General features: G+C 47.8%; 4 protein-coding genes across 12 annotated transcripts; 1 reads left to right on the top strand and 3 right to left on the bottom strand.

Moving 5' to 3' along the window:
• Window positions 1-1,668: 1,668 nt before the first annotated feature.
• LOC137609233 (E3 ubiquitin-protein ligase TRIM39-like) lies at window positions 1,669-7,166 on the bottom strand. 6 transcript variants are annotated; one of them, XR_011038325.1, is made up of 15 exons: window positions 7,065-7,166; window positions 6,282-6,313; window positions 5,691-5,814; window positions 4,989-5,435; window positions 4,771-4,875; window positions 4,593-4,688; window positions 4,108-4,341; window positions 3,866-4,034; window positions 3,702-3,791; window positions 3,527-3,550; window positions 3,426-3,452; window positions 3,296-3,314; window positions 3,020-3,195; window positions 2,792-2,947; window positions 2,232-2,370 (listed from the first exon to the last, which is right to left on the bottom strand). XR_011038325.1 is itself a non-coding variant. In XM_068336127.1 (14 exons), exons 3-14 carry the CDS (start codon window positions 5,808-5,810, stop codon window positions 2,164-2,166), a joined length of 1,851 nt encoding a protein of 616 aa, XP_068192228.1. In that variant the 5' UTR covers window positions 5,811-5,814; window positions 6,282-6,313; window positions 7,065-7,166; the 3' UTR covers window positions 1,669-2,163. The 6 variants fall into 6 exon arrangements, 4 of the variants coding, with proteins under 4 accessions (XP_068192228.1, XP_068192225.1, XP_068192227.1 ...); XM_068336127.1 differs by lacking the exon at window positions 3,296-3,314 and having other exon boundaries at window positions 1,669-2,370; XM_068336124.1 differs by having other exon boundaries at window positions 1,669-2,370; window positions 3,426-3,550.
• Window positions 7,167-9,023: 1,857 nt separating this feature from the next.
• utp18 (UTP18 small subunit processome component) lies at window positions 9,024-12,319 on the bottom strand. The gene is made up of 13 exons (XM_068336128.1): window positions 11,977-12,319; window positions 11,719-11,864; window positions 11,443-11,538; window positions 11,283-11,359; window positions 11,095-11,201; window positions 10,792-10,917; window positions 10,525-10,699; window positions 10,349-10,449; window positions 10,124-10,214; window positions 9,908-10,031; window positions 9,599-9,773; window positions 9,375-9,517; window positions 9,024-9,156 (listed from the first exon to the last, which is right to left on the bottom strand). The coding sequence occupies exons 1-13, from the start codon at window positions 12,193-12,195 to the stop codon at window positions 9,132-9,134; spliced, it is 1,605 nt and encodes a 534-aa protein (XP_068192229.1). The 5' UTR covers window positions 12,196-12,319; the 3' UTR covers window positions 9,024-9,131.
• A 292-nt stretch (window positions 12,320-12,611) lies between these two features.
• On the bottom strand, window positions 12,612-19,223 carry wipf2b (WAS/WASL interacting protein family, member 2b). Of its 3 annotated transcripts, none has more exons than XM_068336131.1 (8): window positions 19,062-19,223; window positions 17,877-17,943; window positions 17,445-17,742; window positions 15,520-15,636; window positions 14,746-15,381; window positions 14,456-14,668; window positions 14,158-14,259; window positions 12,612-14,052 (listed from the first exon to the last, which is right to left on the bottom strand). In XM_068336131.1, the coding sequence occupies exons 2-8, from the start codon at window positions 17,940-17,942 to the stop codon at window positions 14,012-14,014; spliced, it is 1,473 nt and encodes a 490-aa protein (XP_068192232.1). In that variant the 5' UTR covers window position 17,943; window positions 19,062-19,223; the 3' UTR covers window positions 12,612-14,011. The 3 variants fall into 3 exon arrangements, with proteins under 3 accessions (XP_068192232.1, XP_068192233.1, XP_068192231.1); XM_068336132.1 differs by having other exon boundaries at window positions 17,610-17,742; window positions 17,877-17,967; XM_068336130.1 differs by having other exon boundaries at window positions 17,877-17,967.
• Window positions 19,224-19,699: 476 nt separating this feature from the next.
• si:dkey-225f5.4 (uncharacterized) lies at window positions 19,700-22,089 on the top strand. 2 transcript variants are annotated; one of them, XM_068336133.1, is made up of 9 exons: window positions 19,700-19,750; window positions 20,062-20,158; window positions 20,256-20,379; window positions 20,474-20,631; window positions 20,827-20,969; window positions 21,042-21,219; window positions 21,311-21,450; window positions 21,640-21,802; window positions 21,889-22,089. In XM_068336133.1, the coding sequence occupies exons 1-9, from the start codon at window positions 19,734-19,736 to the stop codon at window positions 21,952-21,954; spliced, it is 1,086 nt and encodes a 361-aa protein (XP_068192234.1). In that variant the 5' UTR covers window positions 19,700-19,733; the 3' UTR covers window positions 21,955-22,089. The 2 variants fall into 2 exon arrangements, with proteins under 2 accessions (XP_068192234.1, XP_068192235.1); XM_068336134.1 differs by lacking the exon at window positions 19,700-19,750 and having other exon boundaries at window positions 20,261-20,379.
• Window positions 22,090-22,097: the final 8 nt, after the last annotated feature.

Genomic DNA, 22,097 nt, shown 5'->3' on the forward strand with positions numbered 1-22,097 from the left:
ATAGCTCCGCCTTCAACCTGCCATGACTCAGCAGTTCGAGGTGTCAGGATGGGAGGGGCTTGTGGGACAGGTTGGCCCTTCACAGCTGGAGAATTATATCATTGCTGGTGGGAGGAGCTTGAGTGGGTGGTGACTGATGGGAGGGGCTTGCTTGCCCTAATGGGGGCATGTAGGTTTGTTTGGCGTTTGCTGCTAAATCGCACTCTGAGCACCAGAGGGCGGAGCAACATGCTAGGTGGGCGTTGTTTTTTTTGTTTTTGTTTTTTTTTGGGGGGGGGGTGCATTTAAAGGATTGAGGGGGGGGTGTAACATTGGGTGGGGCAGGCTTTGTTTTCATTTTTGGGGTGGGGGAGTGGGTGGGGCTTAAAATGTTACGATTCTATTGTGTATATTGAAACCCCAGCTGTTCACATTGACTGCAATATGATTTATGTTAAATAAAATATGAACTTGAATGATTACAGATGTTGTGATGTCCGTTTGACATGCTCAGGTTAATAGCTACATTATCACGTGAGCTAAATGTCTGCTAGCGCCCCCTAAAGAGCGGTTCTGATGGAAGTGCTCACCTGCACTGATTAAACTGATTCCATCCGAACAGAACGGGTCCGGAGACGTAACGCTATGGTAGCTAACATAACAGTAGCTAACATTACCATCACTAATGTTATGGTGGCTAATGTTATGATAGCTAACGATATAGTTAATGATACAGTAGCTAACGTTATGGTAGCAAACATTACCATAGCTTACGTCACAGTAGCTAAAGTTACCGTTGCTAATGTCACGTTAGCTATTGTTATGGTATCTAATGGTATAGTAGCTAACATTACTGTGACTAATGTCATGGTAGCTAATTTTATACTAGCTAGTGACACGGTAGCTAACATTATGGTAGCTAGCTATGGTAGGTAATTTTAAGGTAGCGTTACAGAAACTAGAGTTTTGAATATAACATTACCGTAGCTAGCGTTTTAGGACTTTTGGGATACAGTAGTTAACATTATGATAGCTAGCATTACCATAGCTAATGTTACGACAGCAAACATTTGGGTAACTAATGTTGCTAACATTCCACTAGCTACCGTTAGCATCGCTAATGTTTTGCACATTCACTGGAGTTGATTGGATCAAAGATCAATGACCTGATCAACTCGACAGACAGGTTGGGTCACCCTGAAGGCGGTCCCACCAACACTGGCCACGCCCTCACGCAGCAGCGCACCTGCTGAGTCAGCGCTGACGTGTCACACCCGTCAGGTAAACGGAGACGAACGGAAGGAACAAAATCTGACATTTGTGGAAAATAAAAAATCAGAATTCAAGGTGACGTCGCTGAAACGTCTCCAAACGTTCCTACGTGAGAAGAGATCCTAAACATAAACACAGGAGGCAGGTGAGGGGCGTGTTCAGCTGAGGGGCGTGTCCTTCTTGAGTCTCAGCCTATCTCACCTGATGCGGACGAGGAAGAGGAGGGTCTACAGGTTCTACAACATTTAATCCACATTTTTTGACATTTCTCCCAAACACACACCCATAACCTGTAGTTATGGGTGTGTGTTTGGGAAATCAGTATAGAAAATAAAAATAAAAAATCCCAACTGTGTGTGTGTGTGTGGGGGGGGGGGGGGGGGGGGGTCTGGCCACACCTGGACAGAGAAAGGTGAGAACGGAACACAGACGTTTTGTCTTTATTTAACAGTTCTGAACATTATACATTAAAACAGATGACAGGTTTCAGTGAGCCGACATGATTGGTTGAAAGGTGAAGGGGCGGAGACTCGACTTCAGGTAGAAATTCATTATGAAAACAAGAAAGATTAAATAATATTTATGTTGCATTTTCAAATAAAGTATTTTGCCTCGCTGGCCTCGTCAGTGTTTTATCTTTTCCTGCCTTAAATAACCAGAAAACCAAACTTCAGGCTTTGAAACATCCTGAAACACTTTGAAACATCCTGAAACACAGAACCGTTCTCCTGATTTCAAAACCACGTTGATGTCTTCAGCTAAGAAATGATTAGTTTCCACGGCGACAGAAACATGGCTCTATGTTGACAGTTTCTGAGGCTTGCATCTCCATCATCGTCCATCACAGTCATCCTCTTCCTCGGTTACTTCCTGGTTGTTTCAGCCCCTCCCCTTGTGCTTTGGCCCCGCCCCTCAGGCCATCTGGTGCTGGGTGGTCATCAGGATCAGGGGGATCTCTTTGTCTCCGGTCCCCAGCAGAGGAAACATCCTCTCGGAGAAGTCACCCGTTCTGTTGAAGCTGTATATGTGTGCCCCCGACTTGGCGTTAAAAAAGGAGACCTGACCCTCCTCTGCGTCCAGGAACACGCCCACCTGGCGCAGCTTCAGAGGGTTCTTCACCTGCAGCACAAATACAACACAACCATCACACGTGATGACGAGAAGACTGAAAGTATTCGCTTTTATGCTACAACACACAGAAAATACTTTAAATCAATCACAGAAATCACAAAATTAAAATAAATGCATGCATCTGCATTTTGTATGCAAAAATTAAAGATTTGGCAAAAGTTATACAAATGAAAGCTCAGATATACAAATTTTTTGACAAATTTGTAAAAAGAATTTTTTTTTAAAAAATAATACAAATTTTTGGAAAATTAAATTAAAGCTCAGATTTATAAAATCACGTAAAACTTGTTTTTAAACAAATTTGACAAATTATACCAAAAATTTAATTTTTTTGTCAATTAAATAGTTAACTCTTTAAAGGGATAATCTGATTCTGTCAGAGACTAAACATAGAATAGAGGGTTTGGACCTTGGTTAGCGGCGGTGCCGTTAGCGCGCGCAGCATCTTGTTGCTCCACCAGATGGCGTAGTATCCATTAAAGGGGGTCATGTCGAACAGACCTTTCCTCTGAGCTGATTCGCTGATCACGCCCAGCTTCCAGTCGTGGTTGTCCCCGACGAACACCTGGTGCAGGTGGACACGAGTTAGCATCCCAGTCTGGCGTTACCCGCGTTACCGTGGCGACGCAGCCCAGACCTCCCAGTAATGGCGTCCGCAGTTGAAGCCCTCTTTGGCGACGACGCAGGACCAGACGTCGAAGCGCTGCGCGGTGCTTCGGAAGTGCTGCAGCTTCTCGCCTCGCTTCACCTGCTTCCTGTCGTCGGACAGGATGAGGAACGGGTACGCCGTCACCGGGTTCAGCGTCACGTCCTCTGGAAAGCCACGCCCACAAGCGTTTAGTCGAATATATGGCCACCCAACAGCTAGCTGAACGCTAACAGAGCAGAACGCTAACAGAATGTTCGTACTCACCTGTAGGGCCAGCGGGATGCTAATGTGAGCAGGCTAACAATTAGCATTACCCTTTTTATTCACAAAAGCTGGACTAAAACAGTTTTTACGATGAATTATAAAACAGGATTAAAACAAATAACGGACTCACCCATGTAGACGCGAGCCTTCTTGTGTCCTGTGAAGGATTATTGATTAAACGATTGATTGAACAGCTGATGGAGTCAAACGGCAAGATGATCAGAAAAGTACCTGAGATTTTGTTCTTCTTTGACTCTGAAGGAAGACGAGAAACATGGTCACATGACTGGCTAACAAGTTAGATACTAGTCCCCAGCTGAGACGTTAGCTACTAGCCACCGGCACGTGTCCGGCTAAAACGTTGGGTACTAGCCACCGGCTGAGACGCTAGCTGCTAGCCACCGACCTTTCAGAGACCACTGACTCTTCCTCAAGCTGGCGGTGCTTCCTCTCAGACTGAGCATGCTCTCCCCAACCATCAGATCACCAGACGAGACTGAAACAGGTCAGAGGTCAAAGGTCAGCCTCACAGGTCGACCCACATCGAGCCGACCGCCCGCTGCGACCTACCCGACCCCCTGGATTGGTTCTCGCCCATCCGGATCTCGTCCATCTTGTCCTTCACCTCGTACAGCGAGCTCTTTACCTCCCCCAGGTGGAAGTGGAGGGAGATCTCCTCCAGGTCGTCCATCTCGTCCCGCTGGACCTCCGCCAGGGGCGTGGCCGCCTCGTCGAAGCTCTGAGGACGAGACGCGCCAGCATGATGCTAACAGATGCTAACGCTAACAGGTTCCCATCAGTAAGGACCTCACCTGCAGGAAGCCGATGTGGTCCTGGCTGATGGCCTGGACCTCCAGCGTGGCCCGCTTCGCTGTGAGCTGGCTGAGGTCCGCCTCCAGGCGGCTCACATGCCCCTCCCCCCTCGACATCACGGCGTCCAGCTGCCGCTCGATCCCGCCCACCACGTGTGACCGGATCCTGTCCAATGAGCTGGAGACTTCGTGCAGGAGGCGTTCCACCTCGCCTCGCTCTCCGTTTGCGTACGTCTGCATCGCATCGATATCGGCCAATCAGGAGCGAACAGCGGTAGATGGGCGGAGCCAAGTTATCAATTATTAGTAAGGTATTAGAATTAAATCCCCAACATTCACATGTAAGATGTGGCAAAAATAAAAATTTTTATTTATCATAAATGGATTTTTATCGTTTTAAAAGACATTTTTAAACCCCGCCCCTCTGACAGATGTTTGTAAGCCCCGCCCCTCTAACAGACTTTCTTAAGCCCCGCCCCTCTGACCTTGACGCCGTCCAGTTTTTTCTTCAGCTGCGTCAAATGAAGCTCCTTCTCTTTGATGAGGCTCAGGATCTCCTGCTCTGTCCTCGCCACCAGTTTCTGCACGCAGACAGACGGACGCTGCCATTGGCTGAACCAACACCAGGTGACAACCACACCTCAAGCCCCGCCCCCCACCCACCTGCTTGCTGATCCTCTCGGTTTGGACAGACACCGTTTTGTGGGTCCGATGTTCCTCCAGGACGCAAATGGCGCAGATGCAGTTCTGACACGTCCGACAGTAGACCTGGACCGCGAACGCGTCGCGTCGGAGGAGGGGAAGGTGGAGCCACAAGTCACATGACGTCACAATCAGATCGATACACGACAGGCCTTTTCTTCACATGTGATTCCGCTCACCTCCAGCAGGCGGCGGTGTGTGGAGCAGGTGCGGCCCCTGAGGGCCTCCTGGGGGTCCATCAGCGGGTGTTTGGCGTAGAACGGCGTGTTGTGATGCGGCAGCACGTGCTCGCTGCAGTAGGAGGCGGTGCAGGTGAGGCAGGAGCTGACCGCCACCTGTTTGGCGCCGGTGCAGACGTCGCACCACACCGAGTCGCCGCTGGGCGCCGACAGGAAGGGGTTGGTGCTGTCAGCGCCGCTGTTCTTGCTGGCGACGCCATCGTCGTTGAGGAACGAGGCGTTGCCAGGCGGCGGCAGGCCGGCGGCGCCGAAACGAGCAGATTTGTATTTGTCTGCGATGAGAGCGAAGACTTTGTTGACGTTGAGGTGAGGACGCTCGTCAAAGTGGCGTTTACAGAGGGGGCAGGTGCAGACGGAGCTCGACGCCCAGTAGCCCCCGATACAGGCCTGGAGGGGGAGGAGGAGGAGGAAGAGCGTGTCAGGAAGAAGTCGTAATGACATCATTGTTCAAGTTGTGGCATGACCATTAGAGTGCTGACATCATTAATAACAACATCTTTAAGATTTGACATCATTAAACTAATGACATTAAAGTGATGACATCATTAAAGTAATGACATCACTGTTAAATTGCTAACATCACCGTTAAAGTGCTGACATTGTCGTTAGAAGGCGACAGGGTCGGGTCGGGTTGGGTCCTACCTGACAGAAGTTGTGTCCACACGGGGTGGAGACGGGTTCGTCAAACAGGTCCAGACAGATGGAGCAGGTCAGCTCCTGCTCCGAGAACAGATCTTTAGGCCCCGCCTCCGCCATTGTCATGCTGCTGCAGGAGGGAACAGGGTTCGTTAGAACCAGAACCAGAACCAGAACCAGAACCAGGACCAGAGACACATCTGATCTCTCTGACACCAGAATGATCGTTCAAGTTGTGTGAGCCAGTGATGTTGATTGGATATCAGAGGCCGCCGCCCAGGTGGGGCGGGGCCTCCAGAATTAAACATCCATAAAGACTCAGATCAGATTTAAACTGTAAAAACAAAATATTTTCATGCAGGAAGGAAGCGTTCCCGAACGTCACATGACCACTGTGTAAACTATAAGACACACACCGGTCCAACAGCATTCCACACACACACATACACACACACACACACACACACACACACACACACACACACAGGCCAAAAATAACAACAACCAATTGAGTACCGAGCGGAAACAACAGGTGGACAGACAGACAGGTGGACAGACAGGTGTGAATGGGACCAGAAGGGGGCGTGGCCTGCTCACCTCCAGTCTTCAGGGTCTGGAGGTCTTACGGTCTGTGAAGATCCAACATGTCACAATCAGTGAGGTCAAGCTGCAGTGGATTGTGGGTAAAAATACTGGAGACAATGGTGGTTTCTACTACTGGGGGGTTAGAGGTCAGAGGCCGGCCGGCCCTCAGCGATGCAGATGAGATTTGGAGAGGGACATTTGATTTATGCATCTCCTCCTGCTTGAGCCCTTGTTAGCTTAGCTTTCTTAGCTCATTAGCACGTAGCCTGAGTGGACGCTAACCACAATGAACCCCGTGAGAGACGACGCCCCCGACGACAACCGAGAACGAATCCGACGAGCGACGACTCGGATCCGCACACCACAGAAGAAAGAAAATCACAATTACTCAGCAAATCTCAAAGCGACTCAGCAAAAACAGAAGGAACATCATCATTCAACCGTGATGTCACGTTGCCTGAAAGCAACAGTCCCTGATTGGTCGACCCGCCTCAGGCCTCGTACTACTTCAACAGCGCAACACGTTCAGATGGACGTTCAGAGCCAGGTTAGCGTTAGCCTAACTTAGCATAAGGGCTAAGTCTAAAGCAACGCGACAAACTGTCGATCGCTCAATGTCGATGGCTCTAGAGTGACGACAAGTTTAAGTTTACATCTCGGAGATTTTACGGCAGATCTTCAATCGATTAAACAATTTTAAATTTACTAAAAACATCATTTAAACTGTTTCTCGGATTTGTTTTCATTTTAATTTCTGTCGTTTTAGAGAAATTTCGAGCAGCACAGGTTTCTTACCGTCTCTCCGGAGCGTCTCCGTCAGAAATCCTGACTCTCAGGTTTGCTGTCAAGAGGTGACATCAGTGGGCGGAGCCACGAATTACACCAGGTGCGCAAAGTTGTCAGGTGAGGTTGATTGAAAAGAATTTTCTTTACGTTCCTCCGTTCCTCCTGTTTTTCATGTATTTGTGATTTTGCATTCAGTTTAGTTTGATAAATGATTGCATTTATCTATAATTATTTTACTTTTAAATTATAGGAAGTGGACTAAAATAATTATTTATAATTAAAACATTATAAAATATTATAATTAGTGTTTTTCTCACACTGTAATTATAATATTCTGACACAGGAAATTGTTTGACAGTTTGTTTGATGTTTAATTTCTTCAATTTTGAGTCTGAAAGAATTTGAGGAAAAATATATAATTTTTAAAATTGTAATAATACAAAAAATACCTAATAGTAATAATAACTTTAAAAAATTAATTATATTCATAATTTCTCAATTCTCATTGAGACAAAATTTTTTTTTTAAATATTAAAATAAATTTACAACTAATATATTTTAACCAAGGATGTCAGAAACACATCTAAATTTAAACAAATCAAAAAATAAATAAAAATAAAATATATAATAAACTGGTTTAAAACCAGTTGGTGTAACAGCTCTAGAACTTCCTCGCTTTGCTCAAAGAAATCTGCTTCATTTGAGCTTTGCTCCAACTGAAGCCCCGCCCCTTCCTGTCACCTGGAGACGGGTGGGCCGACATTCCTGCGGCAGGCGTGTCCTCAGGTGTGTGTGTTCACGTGGAGCCGGTGGATCCTGTTTGTTGGTTTCTGGAATCACCTTAAACTCAGTTCAGGTTAATCACCTGAACCAACTGGTTTTCAACGGTTTAGCAGTAGTTAGCTCGATCCGCTATTAGCAGGATGCTGCTCTCGGCAGCTTCCCTGCCTCCCCTAAAACTAAACGCTATCAGCTAGCTGGCTAAACCTAAATAGCTGCTGACTCAGAGGTGATATTTGTGTGGAAAACCTTTATTTTTGATTCTTTTATACAGAATATTTGCAGTTAAATAATGTTTTATATAAAATGTTTAACTTTTTTTTTTTTACAGTATTTAACCTGAAATATTCTCTGTAAATGCGCAGCATCAGATTTTAGCTAAAAGCATGGGAGCTAACTCCAATTAGCTCCTGCTAGCGCATTGTTAGCTTCCAGTAGCTGTAACTATAGCAGGACAGATTGATGGTTAGCTTTTACATTTTCTCATTGGATAGAACCAATAAATTAGCGAGGTAACAAATTAGAATTTGAATTTATCCATCGGGCATGTTAACAGGAAAATATTATTTCACCATAACTATTAATGTTAAACCAATGATGGGGGGGGGGTGACGCCCCCGTGAATTTTTCAAAAATTTATGAGTAATTTAGAGTGAAATTACTGATAAGAAAACCAAATAAAAAAGTTAGTTTCCTGTTTTTAAAGCATTCATTTGGTTCTTCTTTGTCGTTTTCAGGTCAGGACTTGTTTTCTACCGTAGGTTCTATTCATATTTATATTCTTTACAGTTGGTTCGACTAGTTTGACAATTTCGGCCCCCCCCCCCTCTTTAAATCCCTCTGAACGAGCATTCACATTGGTCTATATCGTTTCATACTCATCCAATCGCCAAGCGGATAAAAAACAAGTTATTTAATGTTTCTGTTCACCAAAAGTCCGAGATAATTTGATGACAAAAATAAGAACAGGACACTAAACCTCTTATTTTTCTGGACGGCTTCAGAGGATTGATAGAATTGAACATTTGAATTAAATTCATCTTCCGTGTGGCCCTGGCGTTTCATCTGGGGTGTACCCCACCTCTGTAGTTGTAGCACAACTCGTTCTTTAGATGAATTAAAATCTGTGGAATCTGCTGATTGATTGCCGTCTATGGTGTTGCATTCTGGGTAAAATCAAACCAAAACAGCACGTTCAACAGGTTTAATCACAGGTAATAAAAATAAACAGTGAAGGAACGGCGGACTGGGTCCAGTTCTGGTTCCGGTTCTGGTTCAGATCCGTTCATCCTCGCTTCAGAAATCTTTGTAATGCAGCAACCTGGACACAAAAACGTCTGACGTTAGCGAAGAAGAATCATGGCTAACATTTACAAATGCTAGCAATGGATGGACGAGAGATGCTAGCTAACCGGGCAGGATTAGCTAGCATCCTAGCTAGGTTAGCTCGGAACAACAAGATGCTAGCTAACCCAGCAGGACGTGAGCATGACCTCACAACAGCCCCACTCCCACTTTTTTTTAACATGACAGTCTCACCTGAAGAGAGGGGCGTGTCCTTTGTTGTTAGCCAATGAGAAGAAGCCGCTGTGTGGGGAGAAGTCGAGGCAGCCGGGTCGGTAAACCGTCTTCTTCTTCGGGACGGGGAAATTGGAGAAGACAGTGAGGCTGGGCATGTGGACCTAAAGGGGTCATAAAGGTCAAAGGTCAAAGCTCTTCTTCTTCATCATCATCATCGTCGTCGTCATCCGGCGGCGTCTCACCAGTCGGATGGCTTCGTCTTCAGCGTGGGAAGCGATGGCCAGGATCTCAGATGAGGGGTTAAAGGTCAGGGAGGTCGCCGAAGTCAGCAGGTTCTTCACCGCCCTCAGAGGCTTCGGATTGGCTGAATTAAGACACGCCTCCTGGGAGTAGATGTTGACCACGCCCGAGAAGGAGCTGAAACAGAAGCCCTGGTCAACCGCCTGGATCCTCTCGTGTTCAGTTCAACAAGTCAGAACCAATCAGCAGGCTCGTAGTGATCCGGCGTCGGCCAATCAGAATGAAGCATGTTGTTTGTTTGTTTGTCTTACCCACAGGCGACGTACTGCCCGTTCTGGGAGGCGGCGATGGACGTCGCTCGCACGCATCCGTCATCCGTAAACCTGTTCACACACCGACTGCTGCGCATGTCCCACACATACACCTCGCCCTCCTCTAACACACACACACACACACACACACACACACACACACGCTGGTCACATGACTGACTGGACGCTCACGTGTGACATCAGACATGGACGCACCAGAGCTGGCGAAGACTTTGCCGCCGTCGTGGGAGAAGGCGACGCCGCTGACGTCACCGTTGAGCTTCATGCTGCGGACGACCTCCTTCGTCTGCGCGCACGCGCGCACACACACACACACAGGAAGCAATTAATTTACTTTAACTAAACACATTTTAAGTGCTGCGGACTCTTGTGATGTCATATGAGGAGGAGGAAGAGTTTGAGGAGGGGGCGGAGCCTCACCTTCATGGTGAGGAGGTGCAGGTACCCGTTGGTTCCTGACAGCAGCAGTGCGCCCCCCTCTGGACACACGGTGAACTCCTTCACTCTGGCTTCATTCAGCCCTGCACACAAACCGCCGTTAGCATCCCTGCTAAACGACACAGCTCCTCCCCCTCCCAGCACCTGGCCCCGCCCACCTCTGACGGTGTGCACGGGCGTGACCCTCCCCTCCATCATGTCGTACACGTAGAACATCTTGTTCCTCAGGCTGGTGGCGATCACAGCCTCGCCGTCGCAGCTGAAGCGCGCCTTGTGGACAGGGAAGCGCTCCAGGTGGACGCTCTGGATCTTGTGGTTCGTCTTTCCGTCCACCTGAGGGGTGACACACGAGGGGGGGGGTGTCACATGACCCAATCACACGCCTACAGGTGAGTCTGCCACGGGCGCTGATTGGATGGCCGTACCTGGAAGAGGGACAGCGATTGGTCCAGACCGGCCGTCAAGACGACCTGGGCAGAGGGGTGGAACTGAATGGAGGTCAGCCTGTCCTCCGACGGACGCGCGGCGTTGGCATGGCGACACCTCTTCATCTGAGATGAGAAACACGAACGTTAGACCGGTCGCCAAGGAAACAATCAATTCATTAGCCTTAGTAAAGCTAAGCTAAAGCCAAGTGCTACTTTCAAGTACATATTGTTCAGGCTGCCCTGCTGTGCTGTGATTGGTCAGAGCTTCTGTGCTGTGATTGGTTGGTTTAAAGGACTGACCCTCAGGATCCCGCTGGGCAGCCTCTCCGGAGTCGCCAGGAGCTTCCCTGTCCTCCTCATCAGGTCATCCTCCTCATCCTCATCTTCATCCTCGTCTTCATCTTCATCTTCAGGAAGAAAAACATTCGATTCTTAAAAAACAACAACTTTAATCTGGACGTGATTCCTGTGAAGAGTTTTATTTGGACCTTTCTTCTTCTTCTTCTTCTTCTTCTTGAGGCTGGTCTCCGCCCACGATGGAGCTCCGCCCATCGCTTTCTGAAACCTGAAACACACCAGCAGGTATGTGTGTGTACGAGTGTGTGTGCAGATGTGTGTGTGTGTGTGTGTGCAGATGTGTGTGCTCACTGCTCCTTCATTCTCTGCTGGAGCTTCTGTTTGGACATGGTCGACTCCGCCTCTCCTTTCTTCAGGTCTCTACGGTAACGATGCTGCATGTCCACCCTGAAACACACGTCAGCTTCAGCTGAGATAGAAGAGACTCCGCCCACGACACCTGACTAGACTCCACCCACAACACCTGGCTACAGCCTGCATGTTGTTAAATCAGCTCTGTTGACGTTTGACTATGAACTAATTTTGACTCCTGGCTTTGACTCCTGGCTTTGACTCAACGGGTCTCACTCTTCCTCCAGCTCGTCATCCTCGTCCACCCAGGCTGCTTGTCTGGTCCGGGGGGGCTGCAGGTGTTCCTCTTCCTCAGACTCTGACCCCTCATCCTCACTGATGTCCTCCTCCAGCAGCAGAGCTCCTCTCTGGGGCTCTTCCTCCTGCCCCACCACAGGAAGTGACGTCAGAAATAAACAAAACGCTCACATTTAGGACATTTGACGGTGTAAATTGCTAGCTAGCGGCTAACTAGCGCCACCCGGTGGGCCTCACCCCCACCAGCCGCTCCACCAGCTTGTCGTCCGAACCGAACACCAGCTCCTCCAGCAGCTTCACCGAGCTGTCCTCCTCCCCCAGCACCGCCAGGCTCCGCACGTTCCTCTGCCGCTTCAGCGCCTCCCCGCCGGGGTCCATCCTCTCCGGTCGCGGCCTCTTGTTAGCCGGAGTTCGTTCTTCCGTCACCGGAAGCTTGATGACGTTCACGTCATCCATCTTCGTTCGGCGCGTGACGGTAAGGATGTCGATCTAAACGGTCACGCGTGGAAAACTCGAGCCGCGCGCCCTCCACATCGGGGAAACTCGAGTTTCACGTGTTTTGCTTCCTGTTTCCGGTAACGTGACATCTGAACCCGGAAGTACAAAGACTGACTCCTAGCTAGAGCGCGTGAACGTAATTACTTTTTTAACCAAAAAAAAAAAATCACATTTATAAAGTAATTTTCTCACAAAACGGATTAAATAATTTGCTAACAAAAAAATAAAGATAAAATATTTAGATAGTCATTCCATGTGCATTCCATATTATGAATATTTTAAAAAATATATGAATATATTTTATTAATATTAAAACAAAAATTTTCCCAAAATAAAAATGTTTCAGAAATATGTGATCAGAAATGACGACAGAGAATGGTCAAGACTGTATTTATTTCATAATACAGAGCAGTTAGCATGCTAACATCTAGAGCTACTATTGTCACTACAGTTAGACCGACGGTGACTTTATTCACAATTATTAACACGTTCAGAAGCTTTAATGACAAACAGTTCATAAGGCAGAAGGAGTTTGTAGCTTAAGATGCATCCTGACGTGCAGAGAAGAGCGTCGTCATTACGGTAACGTTCCACCAGAAGCAAAAATTGACGTTAAAAAAAAAAAAGTGAATCCCATGAGGAAGTTTGACACTAGACGCGCTGAATCAGCAGATGATGACTGAAGTCTCTCCCCAGACCCTGAAGTAGAAACTGGATTCCAAACCAAAAAGTTACTTAAGTAGATCCTGAAGCTCTGATCGTTGTCATGACGATGAGACGCAACCATTAAAATCCAGACGACATGCAGAGTTTATTAGAAGGTGGGGAGGAATGATGAGGAACGCTGAAGGCCTGCAGCAGGAGAGGGGTCAAAGGTCAAGTGAGACCAGGTGAGTTTGTTTCGTCCACCTTGGCACATAAAGATTAACGACATTAAAACTGATTAGTGTCCATGTCAGAGGTCACGGCAGGTCAAGCCCCTCCAAAATAAAACACGCCACATGGCTGACATCGTGAAGAAAGGTGAGGATAGCGATGATGTCATCAGTTTTTTTCGACTGAACCGTCCCGGCCAAATTATCCAGGTCCTTCCTGCTCCATCCAGTTTCTGAATTTTGAGCATTAGAGGAAGTTTGACTATTTTTCAACTTGTCTTTCTTTCAGAGTTTCATTTCTTTGTTATTCATTTCTAATCAGTGAGTTTTAACAAACTCATAATTATAATTTATTATTCCAGGTTCTTCGTCAACATAACTCATCGATCTTCTGTGGAACTTCCAGTTAGCCTAGTTTAGCATACACCTGACAAACAGCTTCTTTTAATTTTGTAGATGATCCAGACAGAATCTGTTTTCAGGTAAACAACAAATAAAAAATGAAAAAGGACGAACAAATGAGTAATAAACCTTCTCATCCAACTCTGAAAGAAATCAAATAAAAGTGAAACTGTTCGTGTTCACAATCCAGAACATGTTCCTTCCGTGGGTGTTGTTGTTAATTGGCCACGCCCACTGCCACGCCCACACCTGGAGCTGTGGCGGTTTGTCTTGCTCATAAAAAAAAAAGTGCACGTGCAAAACAAACAAACAAAAACATAAACATTAGACGTAAAGAGGGAAGAAGTTGGCAGCTTCAGTCTGCAGGACCCTCCAGCAGTCACATGATCTCTGCTCAGCCAATCAGCTTTGAGCGTAGACGAGGCAGATGATGGAGGCTGAGCATGATGTCATCAGATGGGATGAAAGGAAGAGTGTGTGTGAGGACGTGTTGTGGTTCACCTCCCGACAGGTGGAAGAGGCGGAGCTCCTCTGATCACTGAAACAAACAAACAAACAAACTCAGTTAAAGTTACTGATTACTGTGGTTCTGGTACCGGGGTACCGGTACTGCGTTACTGGGGCGCCGGTGCTGCGCCGGTACCTCTGTTGGCCTTGCTGGGGTAGATCTTGGCGAAGTGTCGGTACTCGTCCGGCGGAGGAAAGTCGTCCAGAGGATGAAACGAATATTTGGACTCAAAATCATCTGAGGAGGAGAAACGATCAGTTCTGTTAAAGAACCCCTCAGAGGTCAAAGGTCAGAGCCAATAGACTGATGGAGGATCGATCACATCTGAGCTGATCAAATCGATTTGATCAGCAGATGAAGGAACAATCCTGATCAATACAGAACCAATACGATCCATGATGAAGGGAGGAAGAGGAATGGGGGGCAGACTCACCAACAAACGAGCGAGGGATTGAGGGGGCGTGTCCGTTACGGAGAGGAGGGGGCGGAGGGGGAGGGGCAGCGGGGGTGCGGGTGGGCGGGGGAGGAGGCTTTCCTCTGGCGGGGGCGTCGGAGGAAAGGGAGGGGCTACCATGTGTCCGGTACGGAGGTGGGGGCGGGGCTTCTCTGCTGCCCGCTCTTGACGACTGGCTCGGGATGGGCGGGGCTAAGGAGAGAGATCAATACAGGTGATCAATACAGGTGATCGGATGGGGGCGGGGCCTTGTCTGGTCAGACACTCACCTGCTCCTCTAGTCGGGGTCTCTCTGTTAGGGGGTGGGGGCCGACTGGCGCCCTGTTGGGAGGGAGTGGGTGAGGCGGGGGGCGGAGGGGCGGGGCCTCGAGTGGGGGTGTGGCTTCCTGGAGAGGGGGCGGTCCTCTTGTTGCCGAGGGAGTTGTGACGTTGGGGCAGCTCGGGCGCCGCCTCGCTTCCGCCGTTCGTGATGCGGTACGGCGGAGGGGGCGGGGCCAGAGAGGAGGAGGCAGGGTTCCCCCCCGAGGTCGGAGGGCGTCTGCTGTTCCCAGGAGACGGGGGAGGCTTGGAGGGGAGGGGTGGGGTGTTGTTGGGGGTCGGGGGGAGGGGCTTCTCCCTGTTGTAAGATAAAGAGGGAGGGGAGGGGGCGTTACCACGACGACTGAGAGGAGGGGGAGGCGGGGCCGAGGACGAGTGCTTCATGCTGGCAGAGGGTGAGGAGGCTGCGGAGGGGGAGAGGGAGGGGGAGGGAGAGGAAGACAGGTTGGGAAGGGAGGGGCGCTGGGAGCGAGACGCTTCCATTGGTGACGTCGCCTGAGGGGAGGGGCTATCTGTGTCGTCATGGCGATGGTTGGGGGGACGAGGTGCAGCAGCCCGAGTGGAGGGAGAACGTCCAGAAGAACCGTCTGAGAGAAGATTCAATATAGGAATAAAATATTTAAAATATCTGAACATCAATTAATGAAAGCAGCAGAACCGATCAGACGTGATCAATAAGCTGATCTGAGACTGGACCAGCGTGAATATGTTTATAAACGACTCACCTCCAACTGGTCTCAGTTTAGGGACTCCGCCCGAGAACAGCCCTCCGATTGGTTGGACAGAACCTGATGGGCTTCCTGCTGCACTGTCACTGGCTCCGCCCCCACCTCCTTTGGGCTCTGAGAACCACAACCATTGGACAGGAAGTGAGGCTCTGCCTTCTAATGGCACTGATGTCACTACTCTACGATGACATCACTGTGTGAACAGGCACAGGTGAGATGCAGGTGAGATCTAGTAACTACGGCAACCCAAACACCAACATGGGATGGACTGGGACAAAACAATTGAAAGAAACCACTTCTTACTATAGTAGGACCACTGACTACACTGGTAAAACCACCGACTACACCAGAGGAACCACTGACTACACCAGTAAAACTACTAACTACACCAGTAAAACCACTAACTACACCAGTAAAACCACTAACTACACCGGTAAAACCACTGACTACACCAGTTACACCACTGCTACACCAGTTAAACCACTGCTACACCGGTAAAACCACTGCTACACCGGTAAAACCACCCACTAATCCAGTAAAACCACCCACTAAACCAGTAAAACCACCGACTACATCGGTAAAACCACTGACTACACCGGTAAAACCACTGACTACACCGGTAAAACCACTGACTACATCGGTAAAACCACTGACTACATCGGTAAAACCACCCACTAAACCAGTAAAACCACCCACTAAACCAGTAAAACCACCGACTACATCGGTAAAACCACTGACTACACCGGTAAAACCACTGACTACACCGGTAAAACCACTGACTACATCGGTAAAACCACTGACTACATCGGTTAAACCACTGACTACACCAGTAAAACCACTGATTACACTGATAAACCACTGACTACACCGGTAAAACCACTGACTAAACCGGTTAAACCGCTGACTACACTGATAAACCACTGCCTACACCAGTAAAACCACTGACTACACCAGTAAAACCACCGACTACACCAGTAAAACCACTGACTACACCAGTAAAACCACCGACTACACCAGTTAAACCACTGCTAACTTTAGCTAACGTTTCTTTCTGGTAACTAAAACCTTTGTCTTTAATTAAAGAGCTTAAATCCTGATGACATCATCCCAACATAACTGCACCCACCAGAGCGGTTGCTTTGACCCCGATCATTTGATCGATCATTTGATCGGTTATCGTTTGGTTCTGTCCAGTGATGTTTTAAACACCCAGAGTGTCGGATGAACCCATTGACGCAGCGTCAGGATATTCAGGGTTTGAGACACAAATTTTCCCATCATGCAACAGGTGAACGTGGTGATGACCAGTGACAGGACAGATGGAATGAAACTGAAGGATGCTGCAGGGTCGCCTCAACCAGCCGCTCCGTGACGTCAACCTGCCGAGTGACGGGAACCCTAAACCTCCAGACCCCGCCCACAGAAGGTCAAAGGTCATGTCTGACGGTCACAGACAACAGGAACACACATCAGACGAGGGACAGTCACAGTCAAACATGAGAGATGAGCTGATTCAGGATCTGTTTTCAGTGATGTCGTGTCGGATGAAACCGGTTCTAAGTGGTTACTGTTGACGGCTGATCAATAGATCAATTTAAAGAAGCATTTTATCAGATCAAGTCCATTCAGAACTAGATTATTATTTATCACCTTTTAATTCTAATTTTTGTAGCTTTAGCTTTGTATCCTTAAGCGCCCGATGCTAACACACTGCAGAAACCAGTTATGAGAAGCAAAACTTGTTAGTAAAAAATCAACCTCCAGCTGGATCGCCATTCCTTTAATCTCCATGTTTCTATTGGTCAATAAGTGAATCTGGATCACGACCGATCGCTCTGGACGGGTTCACTCGGACAGGAAGCGTGGCGGCTGGCTGACCCCCTCCTGCATCATCCTGATGTCACAGGTTGTTTGTTTCTTACTCTCTAGCGCCGGCGCAGAGCTCTTGTCTCCGGCCGTCCGTTGCAGCTCCTCGCACGGCGCCCCCTGCTGTCTAGGCTGTCCGGGCTGCTGGTGTAGGTACTGGTATAAACGAATGTACGGGTGATCGGTGGCGGGTGTCGGGCTCTTGGGTGTCGGGGTCTTACTGTCCAGCAGCGGAGCGCTGCGGTCGTTCACCGCAGACACTTTCTTCAGCTTGGTGCCATTACAGATGTCGGACAGCAGAGCGCTGCGACCTTTAGCCTCGTCTCTGTTGAGGGTGGGGGGGACGGTGTTGGCCTGGGGGAGGAAGAGGAGGAAGGGGAGTAAGTTTAGTCATGGGGCGGATGATAAAACATATCTGAGAGAAGCTGGGACGATGTAATGGTTGAATTAAAAGTAACTGATGACAGACGGGCCGTCGCTACGGTTACCTGGCTGAAGGTGGGGGGAGGTGGCGGCCCCCCTGGAGGTGGGGGAGGAGGGGGAGAGATTGGCATCCTGTAGCGAAGAAGACACACACACCTGAAACACACAAACAGCACAGGAAGTGTTTCTGCTCTCATCCAAACACTGACCAATCAGGACAGAGTCACCTCTGGCTGGTCAGCCAATCAAATCAATTTGATTACATCCCGCTTCAAAGCGGTGATATATTGTAATTGTCAATGTTTGTGTGTTTGTCCGTCCGTCAAATATCTTCACAACTGTTGCAGATAGAAAGAAGAAAGAAAAAGCACATTACTCAATCAGCAAAGGGGATGAAAATGAGATGATGACCTTGACCTTGAGAAAACTAGGTCAAGGTCAAATTTAATCTTTCATACCGTTTTAGGTTCACATCTTTGAAACCTGATGAGATATAATCACAAAACAAACAGCAACTTTTTCAGGAAGCAAGAGGCACAAAAACCTGTAAGTCAGGTTAAAATGTTGAATTCAGGGGTGTCGCGGGATGTTTAAGTCTCTGACTGCCTTGTTCAAACTGTTTTTGTATGAATATTGAGGCTTGGCAAAAAAAATGACCTCATATGAATGATCAATTATTGGTTCTGAATCATCTGGATCAGGACCTTGAATCATGTCTAGAATTTCAGATTCATGTCTAGAAGTGGAAGATTCCTCAGGAAAACAGCTGATCAATAGTTGCTGACAAATGAGGATAAATGATGAATGAGTTATTTCTCGGGGGTTTTCTTTTACACCTGCTCCAAAGTGACAACACAGTAATAATATCTTATAAACAGTTCCGTTCCAAAGTTCAAATAAAAAAAACTTTTTGTGCAAATGTTAAATACATTATATTCTCTGTCTCGTCTCTCTCACGGTTTCTCTCCAGGATCGTTAAATAACGGAGTTAGCCGCTAGTTAGCATCATTAGCACCGGCCTGATTGGCCACTGGCTGCTAAGCTAACACTTACATGTTCTAGTTAGCATTTTATGAAATGTTAACGTTAACAACATCAGAATATAAACGGAAGTACAAGCTGCCATATTTACTTCACACAATATTAATACAATGAAGCATCGTCGGTTGGCCTCTCAGCTAGCTAAGCTAAGCAGCTATTTGTGCACATCACTGTGACTCATCCAGGTGTATAAATCAAACCAACCCTACCTGTGAGCGTTACCGGAACTCAGGGGCGGGGCTCATGCTTTATTTGTCTGTTTCGTATTTGTTTTCTTGCGTCCGCCGGCGTCACGGTTTCTGACGGTATATCCACCGAGGACAGCTAGCTCTGCGGTTAGCCGTTAGCCTGCCTGCGGCATCTGTATTTCTCTCCAGTCAACACACAGGATCACGTGACCCAAGCGCGAGTCCGCGCAGCTGATTTAACGTTAAAATTAACACTGAAAGATAAATAAAAACAGTTAAACTATTTACGTGATGTATCGCAACACACCTTTACATTTTAATTATTTTTATAGATTAATCAAAGAGTTTGATATATATATATTTATTTATTTTAAATATAAATTATTAAATTAAATGAATGTCTATGATGCCAGGTATTCAAAATTTAACCAACTCTTAGGAAAACACAATGAAACAAAACATAAAACATATTCAATATTTGTTTATATTTATATTTTTCAATAATTCCGTTTTTCATGTTTCATATTTTAATAATATTTTGCTCATACATGTCCGTTTTAGCTCATCTGTCTTTGTACAGATATCTAATAAAGTTTTTTCAAGTGAAATCCGTGATTGGCTAAGCGAGCCAATACGTCATCATCAATCGACCAATGACATCACTCGGGATACCGCGGATTTTTGAAAACAAAAATGGCAGACGTTAAATCGTAAGTTTGGACATGTAGTCATATTTTATTTGTGTTATGAAGCAGACAGAGCGTTTTTTTGTGTTTTGCATGTTTGTGTTTTTTGATCGCGTGCCTCATGTTGTTTACATCCCGTAAATAAAACCTTTGAACATAAACGAACGGCAGGAACCGATGCTGATGAGCTAGCTTTAGCTAACCGACGTTTTTTGTTCCCACCGAGAACATTTAATCAAACCCGTTTATGAAGTGAAATTGTGTCGCGTCGCGTGACGTAAGACTGTTGTATGACGTAAAGCTGTGTTGTGTGACGTCAACCTGTCGTGTGTCAGTGTCCTACAGCGGTGTGATCCAGCCCTCCTGGATCCCTGTGGAGACTCGGAGCAGCCGGAATCCGCTGAGGCAGCAAGGATGGTCCTCTACCTGACGGTCGGTTATAACTTATCAATAAATATGAATTATTAATATGTCAATGAATAATCAAAGTAAAAGCTGTGTTTGTGTGTGTGTGTGTGTGTGTGTGTAGGACAGCCGTCGTGTCCACAAGGTTCTGTGGCGTCAGCTGTTTGTTCTGGACTCCATGATGTCGCTGCTGGAGGGTCTGGAATCTGCCCAGCAACTGATGACGCAAGCCTGCCCCCCTCCACCCGGTACACAGTACAGAATTCACAGATGTTGTTTCAAAGTGTGTATCAGGAAAATACTTTTTTTTTCTGTGTGTGTGTGTGTGTGTGTGTGTGTCAGAGGGCGGAGCTCGAGGCAGGTGGAAGGCGCTGAAGGCAGAGAGCAGGTTGGGGGTGGAGGAGACGGAGACGCTGCTCAAATCTCTGCAGGATCGAATCCAACAGATTCATGACAGACGACACACACTCACACAGCTGGTCCAAGAACTGCACCACAAGGTACACACACACACACACACACACACACACACACACACACACACACACACACACACACACACACACACACACACACACACATTCATTGACTGTTTAATTCTGGGTCAGACTGGCTTGAATACATCACTTGAGCAGGAAACTTCTCTTTGGTTGTTAAAATACCCAGAATTCATTTCACCCCCCCCCACCCTTCAGAAGCAGCAGTGTGACCATCTGAGCGACTCTCTGCTGAAGGCCCAGAATGCCTTGCGGTCATGTGATCGTCAGCTGACCCATCTGAGGGCGGAGTCAGACGCAGCTCTGGATCACTTGATCGGCTGGCAGCGGCTCAGAGAGGAGTGAGTGTCCGCAGGTCATGTGACCCCTCGGTGTGGCTGTGATTGGTCAGCTGACTCCTGTCCACCTGTCAGGATGCAGGCACTCGTCTCTGCTCACCAGGACGTCATGCAGATCAACTTGCTGTCCTTCAACCAATCGGAGCTGTACGTGGAGCTCAAGCCACGCCCCCTGTCGGACCAGTCCTCCAATGAGCTGGAGCCGCTGAAGTTGTCGGTCACCTGGAGCCCCGACGATCGCTTCAGGTTACGGGTAACGACACGTCAGCCAATCAGGTGCTTTGATATTTCATGTTTCATGTGTGCAAGGAGCTGATTGGCCGATGTGGTTCGCATGTCACCAGGCGAACGAGGGGGCGGTCGATCTGGTGGACGACTCCGTGTCCGGGAGACATTCTGAGCTGAGCGCCGCCCTGCTGGAGGTCATGCAGCGATACATGGGTCAGTTCGAGCTGCTGTCTGAGATCCAGAGACTGAGATCCAGGTGAACCAATCAGCATTGATCAATAATCAATAACAAACAGGGGAAGACTAGACTTCTTGTTGGGAGGCATTTCATCTCATTGGCTAGTTCAAACACTCCCTGATCCTCTGTCGGAAGTTTCCCAGCTTCTTCTTGTGTGAGTTTAGCTAGGCTAACTTCATGCTAAGCTGAGCTAACGTGCGTCTCCAGCTTCGCCATCGACTGGCGTCCGGCCCAGCGGCTGCTCGTCTACTTGAAGTCGGCGCTGCTGGTGTGTCACCTGCAGGTGGAGGACGGTTACCCAAGAGACGGACGAGCCCGGCTGGTGTCGGTCAGGAGGGACGGGCAACCCGTGGACGCGCCCCACCTGCAGGTAACCAGAGACACGCCCACACGCGTGACGTGGAAGTCTTACATGATTCTTCTGGAACAACTAACCAATATTTGTTTGTTTCCCAGCCTCATCTGACTCGTCCCAGTCTGACCGACTGGTTGGTTTTTCTCTGCAGCAGTCCGCTCGTCTGACTCGGCTCTCTTTCATCATCATCATCATCATCATCATCATCATCATCGTTTTGTCCTCTTGTCTCATCCAATCAGTGTCCGTCTTTTAGTTTTCTAAAGCTAAGCGTGTTTTCAAACTATTAATAAAGCGTTTCCACCAACCG

Source organism: Antennarius striatus, chromosome 16 (genome assembly GCF_040054535.1).
Source record: "Antennarius striatus isolate MH-2024 chromosome 16, ASM4005453v1, whole genome shotgun sequence".
Taxonomy (NCBI): domain Eukaryota; kingdom Metazoa; phylum Chordata; class Actinopteri; order Lophiiformes; family Antennariidae; genus Antennarius; species Antennarius striatus.